The 12,938-nt window shown below is 41.7% G+C and overlaps 1 protein-coding gene and 1 long non-coding RNA gene across 5 annotated transcripts in view; one reads left to right on the top strand and one right to left on the bottom strand.

Annotated features, from left to right (window-relative positions):
- Positions 1-12,938, top strand: part of LOC148354554 (uncharacterized) — an 86,156-nt gene that overhangs the window by 22,411 nt on the left and 50,807 nt on the right. The window lies entirely within an intron of this gene.
- vit (vitrin) overlaps positions 1-12,938 on the bottom strand; it is a 45,552-nt gene that overhangs the window by 20,952 nt on the left and 11,662 nt on the right. For 3 of the 4 annotated variants that reach the window (XM_088350741.1, XM_088350740.1, XM_088350738.1), the window contains exons 3-11: positions 11,193-11,258; positions 8,555-8,711; positions 8,356-8,489; positions 7,488-7,565; positions 7,029-7,205; positions 4,269-4,313; positions 2,117-2,155; positions 1,984-2,034; positions 1,771-1,833 (exon numbers count right to left, since the gene is read on the bottom strand). In XM_088350741.1, coding sequence (XP_088206867.1) covers positions 1,771-1,833; positions 1,984-2,034; positions 2,117-2,155; positions 4,269-4,313; positions 7,029-7,205; positions 7,488-7,565; positions 8,356-8,489; positions 8,555-8,711; positions 11,193-11,258 — 810 coding nt within the window. The remainder of the gene's footprint in view (positions 1-1,770; positions 1,834-1,983; positions 2,035-2,116; positions 2,156-4,268; positions 4,314-7,028; positions 7,206-7,487; positions 7,566-8,355; positions 8,490-8,554; positions 8,712-11,192; positions 11,259-12,938) is intronic. The other variant, XM_088350739.1, reaches the window with a different exon arrangement.

Raw genomic sequence — 12,938 nt, forward strand, 5'->3', positions numbered from 1 at the left:
GACTTCGACTCGACTTCAAAATACCGCATTTAGGACACAACGTCAGAGGAACCCGTGTATTTTGACCTTCATGCACTGTAACTTTGACTTAAGTCGCTTCTTAGTTCGTAATTTTGAGCCCTCATTTTTGTGCGCTGGCTCGATTTTCTTGTGCGCTGAGAATGTGCCAGCAGTGCGCAATTGCGCACGCGCGCAGCTTAGAGGGAACACTGCTTATAACGTTAGCAGTTTATAGTGTGGAATGAAATGCTTTCGCCAGTATTTTACCCACTAAACCACATCAGCAACAAATTATTTTGCGCCCGTATAAAGAGTTGCATCATATAACATGCTCGTCTATGAGTGCTTTGCGTCTTGGCATCACGGGAAGGCGTTATGCTACTGAACTAACTCCCACAATGCCTTTCTTTTCATTGAGTTCAAAATCTTGTGGGGGAGGGAGGAAGAGAGAGGGAGAGAGATGGAGGAAGAGAAATAGGGAGAGAGATTAAGAGGAAGACAGAACAAGAGAGCAAAAGAGAAAATACTCGATAGGAAGGGTTAAATCGACTCGGTCAACCACTGTAAAAGAGAATTTACTCGAAAAATCACAATGACCGAGCAATGGTGAGCTATTTTCAGAACAGGTCTGCAGGCAGTGTCCTGGGGGGCACCCTGGTGGAGACCCCCGTGCTAAAGGGAGAAGGACATTATGATAACCATGGATACGAAGCTCGCAATGGTCGAGAAATACGAAGCAAGGACACGCATTGTTATTCTCCTAAGAAAAATCGGGGCTATTATTGTAAAAATATACCTTTAAAGTCTTACAACTGGAGGTTCTGAAATCATTTTTTATTTTCTCTTCCTTTCTCTGCATCCACCCACTACTCCACTGGATCAGCTCAGGTCCCGTCTAATCTAGGTCCATAAACTGTACATTTTCCTTTCCATGTATATTTATTTCTAGTGTTCTTTAATTATATGTGCGTATACTACACACAAGTATAGTACATACTATACACCATTTTGTCATTTTAAGGATTTTTATCAAGAAGGCTCAGAACAATTTGGCATAGGTTTCTATCCCGTGCAATACATCAATTTGCCTACCTCTTGAGGTGTGTGAGTGTATGTGTAAATGGGTAAGTGTGAAGCACATTGTAAAGTGCTTTGGAAGGTCTTCGTTGACATGAAAAGCGCTATAGAAATGCAGACCATTTACCATCTTGTAGTATCCAGGGTAGAGGTAAGATCGGGCCTAAATGTTTCAACCCGACCCGACCTGAGTCTTGGGTATATAAACCCGAACCCGCTGTAATTGACCGATAAACCGGAATTGATAAACGAGAATATTCTTAAACTAAATAGTTCATTAAGTAAAATAAAGTGCACGCTGTGTAGACCCTCCACGAAGTGGGGAAAAAAGTAACGGCGAGAGAGAAGCCTGAAACTGGCCGGAAATCAAGTTCAGGGCCCAAGATCTTACCTCTAATCCCGGGGCGCTAATGTACTTATAGGTAAACTCGAGCTATTTCCTCCAGAATTGTCCCCAGGCCAATGTGATATTTTTCTATCCTGCTCAATTTGTTGACGTTTGGCGTCGATGATGGAATTGTGGAAAATAATAATAATAATAATAATAATAGGAACGCGGGCTGGATTAGTGGCGGCTGGGGCTGAAGATTGCAATGCATTGTGGGTGCGAACATCCCATTCCAAATCCTCCGTCCAGATTCCATCTTAGACCCAGGCTTTTTCTCAAGGTGTTCGTTCCCGTCGGAGGCTTACCCTGTCCAACCGGAGAAGCCGACTGTCTCCTCAGAGGCGGACCTGCTTCTGGTCTGCGTAGACCTGAGGAGCATCCAAAAATGGAATCGGATCAGGTGAGAGTACTAGGGATAGGCGCAATTTTCGGCACCAAAAATCGGTCTGCCGAAAATGATGCGAGACTTCGAGAAAGGGAACGAAAAACCAAAGCCGGAAGACGTGTCTCTGCAGTACCTGCGTTGACACGTTGCGGGTATCTGTTGGGAGAAGCGCTTCCACGGAAAACTTGACAAAACAAAAAGACATCAGCGGATATATAAAACGAGGTGCAACGTGGCGGATTTTGCAAAAACGGGCGGTCGCCTACCTTGGCTTGGGCTCCTGCTTTGAGCGCTCTGGGATTGCCCTACGTCAGTGTCAGAGGAAGAAAAACAGATTTAGGAAAAACAGAAGGCACCGGATGCTAATGTTAGCATAGCGCTAAATCTTACAAGCGAAGGTTCTGAAATCATTTTTCATTTTCTCTTTCCTTCTCTGCATCCACCCACTACTCCACTGGATCAGCTCAAGTCACGTCTAACCTAGGTCTAACCTAGGTCCATACAAATGTACAAATCTCCTGCCCGCTGCTATCAATAAACAGCAGCTCGCACAAGGCATGCTTAAGGACTGTACTTCCCAAATTCATTCAATACGTGGACTGAGTAACCAGCGGAAAAAACACTGGACCGTGTGTACAGTAAGATCAAACATATAGTTGGATCCGGCCATCTCTGTCTGTCCCTCACCTCCTCATACACCCCCCTCTGGAGGAGTCCAATCTTAAACGGCTTCTTAAAAAATATCTTATTAAATACATGACGGACGATTCATCGATTTCTCAACATTTGCTTTAATCGGTAAGGTATTTTGAAATATTACACACTCCAAAAACTACAAAAAGTACAACACTCAGCTGTTTGTTATCAAAATAAGATTGGCAGTTATGTACAGTCTCGCCCAAAAAACCCTAATGCCCCCAATAAGCAGGTAGGCGCCTTCTTCATAAATGCAGACCATTTACATTTACATTTATTCTATTTTATCTTTACCTCTTTATGATGAAGTCAATAAAGACCATTTCAATATTTAGCCGTTAGCCTTTAGCGCTACACTAGCATCAACATTCTTGGAAACTTAATGCTGAATCAGAGGGATTGACCGTCCCAAATGAGTGTAGCGTTAAATCAGCTAGCTAGCTAACCACAGTGATTTGGAAGATTCATGTTTTACATTTTTCTCACAAGCTACAATCATTTTTTTGTGTGTGTGAATAGCAATCTTTGGCCAGCTAATCACGGTCATATTTACCTCTAAAGTCATTAACGCTCATCTCAATATTTAGCTTTTATCCTTGGACGCTATCCTAGCATGAAAATGTTTGGGCCAGAAAGATGAACTGTCTTAGATTAGCTAAGGACAGTACAAACATCTTCTTTGTTCTTTTAACTCTTTGTTTTCTTTATCCTCACTGTAAAATGTGGACCTGGAGTGACACGTCCAATTTTGTTGTCACAATATATTCAACCCATGTTGTAACAATGACAATAAAGGTATGTTCTATTCTGTTCTATTCTAAGTGCTTGCTATCTTAAACAACAAATATAAAACCATGTTCAGTCATTGCTAGTTTACATAGGATAACATACGTAAAAACGATTTATTTTTTGGGTCACATTTTATGTTATAGTCGACATATCTGCATTATACGTCGTATTCAAATTACAACCAGTCACTCATTTTCTCCCATACTAATGTCAAAAATCCACAAATAATGAGCTGTTTTCTTTAGCTAACATATAGCGCTTTTCAAGTATTGAAGACCTCCCAAAGCACTTTACAATGTACTTCACACCTACCCATTCACACACACACACACACCGGCAGCGACGTCAGCCGTGCAAGGCACTGCTTATGGTAGCGTTATTTCGTAATCATGTTGTAGGACTCTTCCCTTCTGTTTGCAGGGTTGGGTAGGGTTCCTTTAACTGGATTACTTTCAATGACTTTTGGATTACTCCAATACCAAATATGCTCATAAAAGACAAAAGAAACTAAATATGGATAAAATGACTCAATTTTGTGCAGGCTCGGAGAGTAACGGAATACATGGAACGGCAAAAATGATGTCAGCAAGCTGTTTGGATTGATTTTCATTTTGTTTCTGTGGCATTTGATGTTCGTTTTGCCAGAGATCAAAGAGATCAAAGCCAGGAGAGAAAGCTTACCGCGTGTTGTGAGTCATCAATTGATTCATATTTACTTTCTTTTATGAGCATATTTGGTATTGGAGTCATCCAAAAGTCATTGAAAGTAATCCAGTTCAAGTAACCCTACCCGACCCTGTCTGTTTGGTTGTTTTTCAAGGCATTCATATGCAAGACATCATAGTGGATAAGGCTTTTACCTCTAAGGGACAAAAATTGTCCTATTAATAAATCAAAAACTTGAAGTCCCAATGATTTCTTGTCTCTACTCACTTGAGCTGGCACCTGCTACCGAGGCAAGGTACGGGTGAGCGCTGCCTAAAGCCAGAAAAGAACAGAAGATAAGGAAAAACCATATCAGCGATAGAAAAAGAGAATCATCAGTTGAGTACAAACTGTCACAAACCAGGAACGGAGACGGGACCCCATTGCGTTCGTTTTACTCAGTTTTTATTAAGAAAGAGAGCAGCGCTTGCGTCCACGATCTGATGATCGTCGGTCACGGGTAGCAGATAGCAGGAACGCGGAAGTGTCACTTCCGTGTCGAGCGCAGGCAATGTCAAGAGCGAGGAAAAACAGGTCGATGGCCAGGGCGGAGGAACAAAAACAGAAACGGCTCCAGAGAAGAGGTCGGCAACAGGTATCAGGCAGGAAACAGGGCAGGGTAGAGTCGGAGACTCACAAAAAGCTTGCCTAGCTGGGAGCATACGTTGGCAGACGGTCTGACGAGTTCTTTCAGGAAGCGAAGAGTTTAAAAAGAGTCCAACAGCCAATCAGATCCCGTGGCTCTTGGCGCCAACGGGGACGGGCACAGATGCCCCAAATCAGTAGACACAAACTATGGTTGTGTTGGTGTTTATATTTGATCACAGTGGATCCCCGGGTTACAATGCTGTTCTGAGGTGGCGATCATGAGTAAGAAATTGATGTTTCGCGGGGGTGGAAAAAAAAAAAAAAATCAAAACAACAAAAAGTATTTAGTGAGTACGACTTATGTGAAATGCATATGATTTACACAACATAAACAAATATAAATGTCTATTTAGCTTTGGTTTGACTTGACTGAAGAAGAGTAGCAGGTGGATGCAAAGGAGGGGAGAAGAAATGTCCTTACTTTCCTCGGGCCGAAATTCTTAAAGACCTCAAGGTCTCCCTGTGTCAGGAGTCATATATACATATATTTATTCTAATAATCTTATTCCACACCGTAACATGAAAACATCTTAAGGTGAGGTTGCTGTATCCCGGGGCCTACTGTATTCAAATGAACAGCAAAAAGAACCACTATTATGCCATCCTATAAACAAACGGACACAAAACAATCATGGAGTAACACATTGATGCTGGGATAATGGTTATGTAAAGGAAATCCATTTCCACAAATGCATTTCCTCTTACCTTTTTCCAAAACAAGGAAGAACCTGGAAATACCAGCAGACCTTTCCTTATTCCCGCTCTAGCAGTGCTCAAGGACGGACATTTTCTTCACTCACAGGAAGTCACTAGACACTGTAGCTGTATCTTCAAAGTTTGAACCCCAGAGTCTTCGTTTTTAATCCAAAAATGAATTCTATGCCCGTGTATGTCCTTATGAATCACGCCAGAGATTTATTTCCTTGTGTGTCCGGATGAAATTCGGCTATTATCAAGCAATGGATTGGAGAATTTATTTGGAATAACGGGAAATTTCACAGGTCACAGGCAATGTTCCCTGTCATTTTCCTTAGGGGTCTGAGCGTTCACACAAAGTCGATAAGCAGCGCTTGAAACGACAGTGAGCCACCGTAATCCCAAGTGTGGCAAGATAATTAATCATCAAACATGTCCAAAACTTGACATCAAGTTACATTTTGCTGAGTTTCCGGCAATGCAAAATTTATTTTCTCTTTTGAATGAATTGACTCATGTACGATTGCCTACAAACGTAATTTGTTTTTACAATTATTTCACAAGATATCCATTTCTTTTATATCCTGATATATTTTGCCGCATAATACTAACATTTTGGGGGGCTTATTGAGTCGGTTGTAAGATACAGAACTATACTTAATTACATTTTTTAGTGGCAACAAGATTGACTTCATACAATTGGAAATTATTTGAATGCAACACAAACTTTTTCTTCTTTTTTCCGTGGTTTTTTTCTACCTTTTTTTAGATTCCTTTAAAAAAAATCTCATTGTGTTTATTTTTACCGAGCTGTTACTTTTTTTTTTGTTCTCTATTTACTTTTTTCCTACATTTCTTTCTTTTCTTTTTTTCGGACTTTTTTCTAAATTTTTCCTTCTTTTTTCTCTTCCTTTAGTTTCTTTTTTTTCTCAGCTTTTCACTCCTTTTTCATTTTGGTATTTTTTTCTTTTTTGTTCTATTCCCCCCTTCCCTTGTGTCATGTTGTGCATAACTTTACATCATATTTGGTCGTGTTGGGATTAAAGAAGCAAAAACAACCTGAAGAGCCATTTGGGACCCGAAAGAGCCGGTTCTTTTTAGTGAGCCGAGCCGAAGAAGCCGGTTCTCTACTAACTTTTCTCAACTTCGTTCTCCTTCGACTCGACTTCAAAATACGGCATTTAGGACACAACGTCGGGGGAACCCGTGAATTTTGACCTTCACGCACTGTAACTTTGACTTGAGTCGCTTCTTAATGAGTCATTTCGAGCCCTGATTTTTGTCCGCTGGCTCGATTTTCTTGTGTGTTGAGAATGGGCGAGCAGTGCGCAATTGTGCACGCGCACAGCTTAGAGGGAACACTGGTCACAGGGCACGTCTTTGGTGACATCACCTGCAAACATAAGTGCAGGTGCAAAGGCCTGCTCTTCCTCTTTTTTCTGCCTGGACAGCAAAAAGGGGGCCCTGGCTGGCCCTCACTCCCTGGACAATGGGGTCAAAAAAAGCCATAATCCGGGAGCGGCGCCTATTTTGAACTTCAGCCCCACCTACTGGCTGATTCGGTCACCAGCAAATCAAATTCTAAACACAAATATGCTTTCAAACAAGTCCTCCTTTCAGGTACTACGTTTGAAATGAGCTCACCTGCATCTCTGACTTTGTGCACGGCAGGGCGGGGTTTAAGAGTTGTAGGAGGTGGTGGAGGTGGGAGGGTCGTGGTGGTGGTGGTGGTGGTGGGCATGGGGGTGGTAGGTTCGGGTGTGGTCGTGGTGGTTGTTGTCGGAAGCGCCGTGGTCACTTCTGGGATTTTCTCCTTTTGACCTGAGATACCATGACAATTTTTAGCGTCAGCGATGACAAGATAGTGAACCTTGACTACAATGAGATTAGACGTGGCACTCGGGACCAAAAAGAATGCCGACCTTATCACGTCACTTTCCGTGTAAGAATTTGAGTTCTGGTCTTTTACATTCAAGGCATGAGAATACTTATCTACTTAGAAATGAATGTGGTCAGAAATGTCCTCCAGACTGGGTAGAGAGAAGCTCATTCTTTTCTGAGCTGTGTTGATGACTCTTTGTTAGCATGCTAGCTTTGACTTACTGTTCTTCACGTACGTTGGCCTTGATGGAACAAAGTCGAGGGTGGACGGGTAGATCACCCCTTTCTTGGGTTTGCCCTCTAGAAAAAAAAAAAGAGCGGCAAATTGAATTATTTTTGCCTTTCTTTCTGTCTTCCCTTTCATGACCTTTCTCCTCCATTATCTTGCCATCCTTTCTTTTTTCTCTGTTTCTATTTTCCTCCTCTCTCTCTTTTTCTTACACTCTTTTTCTCATTATGTTGTTTTCCCTTTCCTTCTTCCTCACTCTTTTTCTCTTTTAGATATCTGTCTCTCTTTTTATTTCCATCCATCACTTTCATTCCTTCTTGTATTTTTTTTTTTTTTCTCCTTTTTTCTTGACTCTGTCTTTGCTCTCTATATTTGTTCTCTCTTGTAAGTATCTTTTTTTCTTTATTTCTTTTCCTCATTTCTTTTTTTATCTCTCTCCTAAATATTTTTCTCTGCCTCTCTTTCGCCTTTTCTCTCCCTGTATATATTTATTTCTCTCTCTCCCCTTCTGTCTCTATCTCTCTCTCTCTATCTATCTATCTATCTCTCTCATTCTGTCTCTATATTTCTTTCTCTCTTTCTGTCTTTATATTTCTCTCTTTCTCTCTCTATCTCTCTCTCTCTCATATATATATGAATCAGTTTTCTCCTTTTCTTTCTTTTCTCTCTTCCCTCTCTTTTTATCTATACTATATATATATTTATATATATAATTTTTCTGTTTTTCTGACTTTCTTTGGTCTTTCCATTTTCTATCTCTGTCTTTCGTGACTTTCTTTCTACACATTTTTCGGGTTCTTCCCGTCCTTCACTTCTTTCCTTTCCCCCGGATGATCTTTTTCATCTCTCTCTCTCTCTTACCCGAAACGACGAAGGACTCCCTCCATTTGGGAAGCGAGAGCGATCGGACTCCGTTGGAGTTGCTGCCCTTGTAGACGTTCTGGCCGGCCATTTTCTTCACAATCACCTTTCCTCCCGAGTCGGTGATGACGCCGCTGCGGGCGGAGACCAGAGCGTCTCCAACATTTCCCTCTTTTTGGGCCGCAGTACCGTGGCTTACCTGTGGATGGCGGCGTTGCAGATGCTGGAGATGGAGGCGAAGACGGCCGTGCCGTAAACCTGCTGCTTGCTCTCCCGACATCGGGCGGGACATTTGACGATAAATTCCTGCAGGTTGATTTTACCGGCTCGGACGTCGCACTCGATGGAAGGGACCGCTACGGAGGGGAAAAAAAAAGAAAGGAACGGGCTTTCTTATCAGAGTTGTTTTGGCCGTGATTGTTTAAGAAGATTAGAGTTCACAAGCGATCCATTGTTGCAGCTCCAAATATTGTGACGGAGGATTTATTCAACAAGTGGAGGCCCAATTACTGCACCTATTAGAGTCATTCCCCCGGGATAAGACACCAATCCCTTGTGAGGTATCGACTGACTACTTGTAGATCACAGGCGGCCCGCGGGCCAGATCAGGCCCACCGATGGACAACAGTGAGAGAAGCGCAAGAGGAAAATGAGCTGTCGTTTGAAATATTTCCACCAGACGTCACCAATGCCAGTTAACACTTGCAAAACAATTGTGGTCGTATTTCTCCATTTCTCTCTGACTCACTTCTTTTTTATTTATTTCTCCCTCTTTTTTTTTCTCCTGTTCACTCTCTCTTTCTCTCTCTTTATCTCTTCTCTATTTCTCTCTCTCTCTCTCTCTCTCTAACTCTTTCTTCTTGCTCTCTTTCTATTTTCTCTCGCTAATTTACACTTTAATTCTCTTTCTTTATATTTTTCTCTTTCTTTCTGTCGTTTCACTTCTCTTATTCTTTTTATCTTTTTTTTAACTTTCTTTTTCTCTCTCTATTCATTTCCCCCTTCTTCTCCATTCATATCTCTATTCTGCTCTCTCTTTTTCTCTCACTGTTACTCTGTCTCCCTTGTTCTCCCTATCTGTTAATCGCTCTCTTTTTCCCTCCCTCTCTTTGGCTTTCTCTTTCTCCCTCTCTCTTTCTCTTAAACTTACTAGTCCGGCCCCCTTGAGATTTTTTTATTGCATGTGTGGCCCCCAGCGAAAACCAGTTCGACACCCTTGTTATAGATAATGCTTTCTAAACACCAATGAAAAACATGTTTATCACACAATGTCTCAAAAGATGACACAGGTTGCAATGACAACTTCCCCTGATCTGAAACCGACAAGCGGGGAAGGAAAAACTCAAAACCTCAGCACGAGAAAATAAGAAACCTTGACAAGGGGCCTCGCAAGTGTTCATCTCCCTTCCAGGATGACATTTAAATCACAAAATAGTCCGACTTATATGTGTACAATTGAATAACGTCATAAAGATTATACAAGAAAAAGGAAACTTGATTATATCTTTAGGTGGCGTGCCTTGAGCTGGTCGAGTGGAGTCGCTGGTGGATGCGGAGAAAAGGGAGGAGACGGCGACGACGGTTTAAAAATCCAACTGGTTTTGAAAATTCCACTTGCAAAGATTGAGGGTAATAATCTTCGAATGATTTTTAGACGTGATTTTGCCTTCCTCCTGGTATAAAAATACAAACTGGTGATGCCTTTACAAAGCTTTCGAGATTCCGACTTGAACAGAGAGAGATAAAGGCATTGTGGGAAGGGTGTTTGGTCAATATCCAAATTTCCATGCAAGTTGTGACATGAACCTATAGCGGACAGGTATCGTTGAGGATTGTCATTTCTTTTGAACGCCTCCTTTGTTTTAATCATGGTCTGGATTGTCAAATGGTTCTGGCTACATTTCTTAACAAGGGTAGCGATTTGTATTTATTGATCATTGCAAGCTTCATTTCCATGGTTGTCATGTTTTTTTGAAACGGGAGATTCTGAATTGGATGAAAAGCATATCGGCATCATTGGGATGCTGTGACACAGCATCTTGTATAACGTGGAACAATAGCACACATCATTTCTTAGCATGTCAAAATTATTTGTTGTTGACGTCGTATCGTGGGGAAAAGGCCATCTTGTACATCCGCACTGTCAATTGAATACGTTGTAAGGCGGGGGACACTGTATACCGGGGTCTGCTTCATTCTGTCTTCCAAATATATTTCAAAGAACAACTGTCAAAAACAATCAAATCGCCTCCTGGCAACGATTCTCTGAGTACAACCCCCTAACCTGTCAGGACCAGAACGGAGACAGGACCCACTTGCGTTACGTTTCTCTCAGTTTTATTGGGAAGAAGGGAAAGGGTCGTTCACACGATCCGGTGATCGCTCTGAACGCATAAGTGGGACTTGCGTGGCGAGCAGGATGGCGGTGTCGGGAACAGAAAAAACGGGTCAGTCGCCGGGACAGGAGAGCAAAAAAACATGGTCGGGATCAGTAACGAGTCAAAAGCCAGGAGAGGAGAGTAGACGTGGTCAAGATCAAAAAACGGGTAGAAGCCGGAAACAGGCGGGAGCCAAAACAGGTGGGAGTCAGGGTCAAAAAGCTTGCCTAGAGTAAACTGAGGTTCGCAGACAGACTGACAACCGGGTTAAATAGTGACAGGGAGCCAATCAGAGTCTGAGGCAGTTGCCGCCAAAGGAGCGGGCACGGGTGATTCACATCAATAATTATGACATGTCTACTTGAGTCAACGTTTCTATTATGAACCGATTTCTCAGGAAAAGCGAGGGAACGGAGATAGAGAGGAAGACGTGTCTTTGAGTGATGGGGCGTTCCTTACCTTGCCTGTTTTTCTTACTCTTGGAGCCGTTGGGTTTGGCCCGACTGGTGCAGGACAGAAGGAGCGCTGCGGGGGAAATAGAAAGAGAAGCTTTAGGATTTCTTACCCACGCCGAGGAGCTAAAAACACATTGACGCCACGTTTGAATAGGACCTTTATTTCAAAGAGTGAAACGGAAAAATCTATTTTCCAGTCTGGCGAGCGACTCAAAACTCTTTATGAACAAGTATAAATGACTCCGTGACAGTCGCTATGCTTTCAGAGTAAAAATTCATGTTAAAGAAGTTCTTGTTTTTCATACATTTAAGGAAATCTCAAGACACAAAAAATACGTTACAGGCTAATTCAAGTCGGAACTAGCAATATTATTCCCGATTTCCCTTGTGTGGGGTAATGTTCCGTTTTCTTGTTTTGATTTGGCATAATAGTCAAACTTATGATGTTTACTCTGGAGTTATTGCATTCTTATTATTATAACTTAGGCTGTTTTTTCCAAACAACATCTTGTCATTATCACGAGCACTATTTTGCCTATTCATCCCCATAGTCTTTTATCATATTTGTCATGAGGCAGAACGGGACTGTCTTGAAACGGGTCGTGAAGCGGGAAGTTGGAACTCCTTTGCGTAGACGATCTGTCACTTTAATTGAGAAAGAATAGTTGTCCAACACAAACGTACCAAAAACAAAATGTCAGGTTTTCAATGTAAATCTCTTGAATTTCTGTCTCAAGGTAATTAGCTTGTTTTTATATTACTAAATATAAAAACAATGTTTCTCATACACACACACACATAAAGTAACGTTTCAACAATGAGTGTAATTATATCTCTTGTACGTTTATCAATCTTGTATTCTTTTATTTTGAAGTCGTGTTCTTGTCTGTACTGATTTCTCTGACAAAAAATAAACCACTCCCTCTCTCGGTTTGGAATCCATCCAGAACGGACGTAAGTTCTTGTCTGCCATAATCATGTAGAATTAAACTATATACATGTATTTTATCTGTGCAAATATAGCCACTAAATAGTCTTAATAATGTCGATCTCTAACACAAAACAAAGCGGGCTCAAATGCAGGTAAAACTAGGCATTTAACGGTATTAAACAGAACTTGCAGGAATCTCTCAGAATGTTTCACCGAAGTGCAACAAAGTACAACAAGCACAACAAGAATAAGCAGGTATTAAACAGGCATGAACAGGTTTTCAACAAGGGTAGACAACGATCTGGCAAAGGGCAGTTCCAAAAGCCACGTTTAGGTACCCATAGGAGTAATCAGGAAATGCAGGTCAGCCGGTGTCAGGGGGCGGGGCCAGCTGGGTGCCATGACAACCGTGCAGGACATGACAGTATTACTCTTCAAAGTCTTTCCCCTGGAGTGCCATGTCTAATCTCATTACAACCAATGTTTCACTACGCTGATATCAAGTACAATTGGATTCAAACTACTCCCTTTGAGCGAATGCTTAAGTATTCTATTATTTTTATTGGTGCAAATACTTTGTTAATTAGGGTTTAATGGTGTTTTTATCGACTGTTCCTGAACAGAAAGAGCAGAAAATATTCCAGTTCCCTCTAATTCTAAGTATGAGCTTCTCTGCAGAAGTTTACTCGGAACAATCTGATGAATGAATGTCATCGGTTATGAAGGCATCACCCAAAATATGCTCAATTGTGTCCATGCTTTCCTTTCGTACTTGCTTTAAAAAAAACAAATGTCTCCCACCGGTTGTTGGTGTACTGT

The sequence above is a fragment of the Urocampus carinirostris genome, chromosome 13, assembly GCF_059441175.1.
Source record: "Urocampus carinirostris isolate Australia breed hairy pipefish chromosome 13, RoL_Ucar_1.0, whole genome shotgun sequence".
Taxonomy (NCBI): Eukaryota; Metazoa; Chordata; class Actinopteri; order Syngnathiformes; family Syngnathidae; genus Urocampus; species Urocampus carinirostris.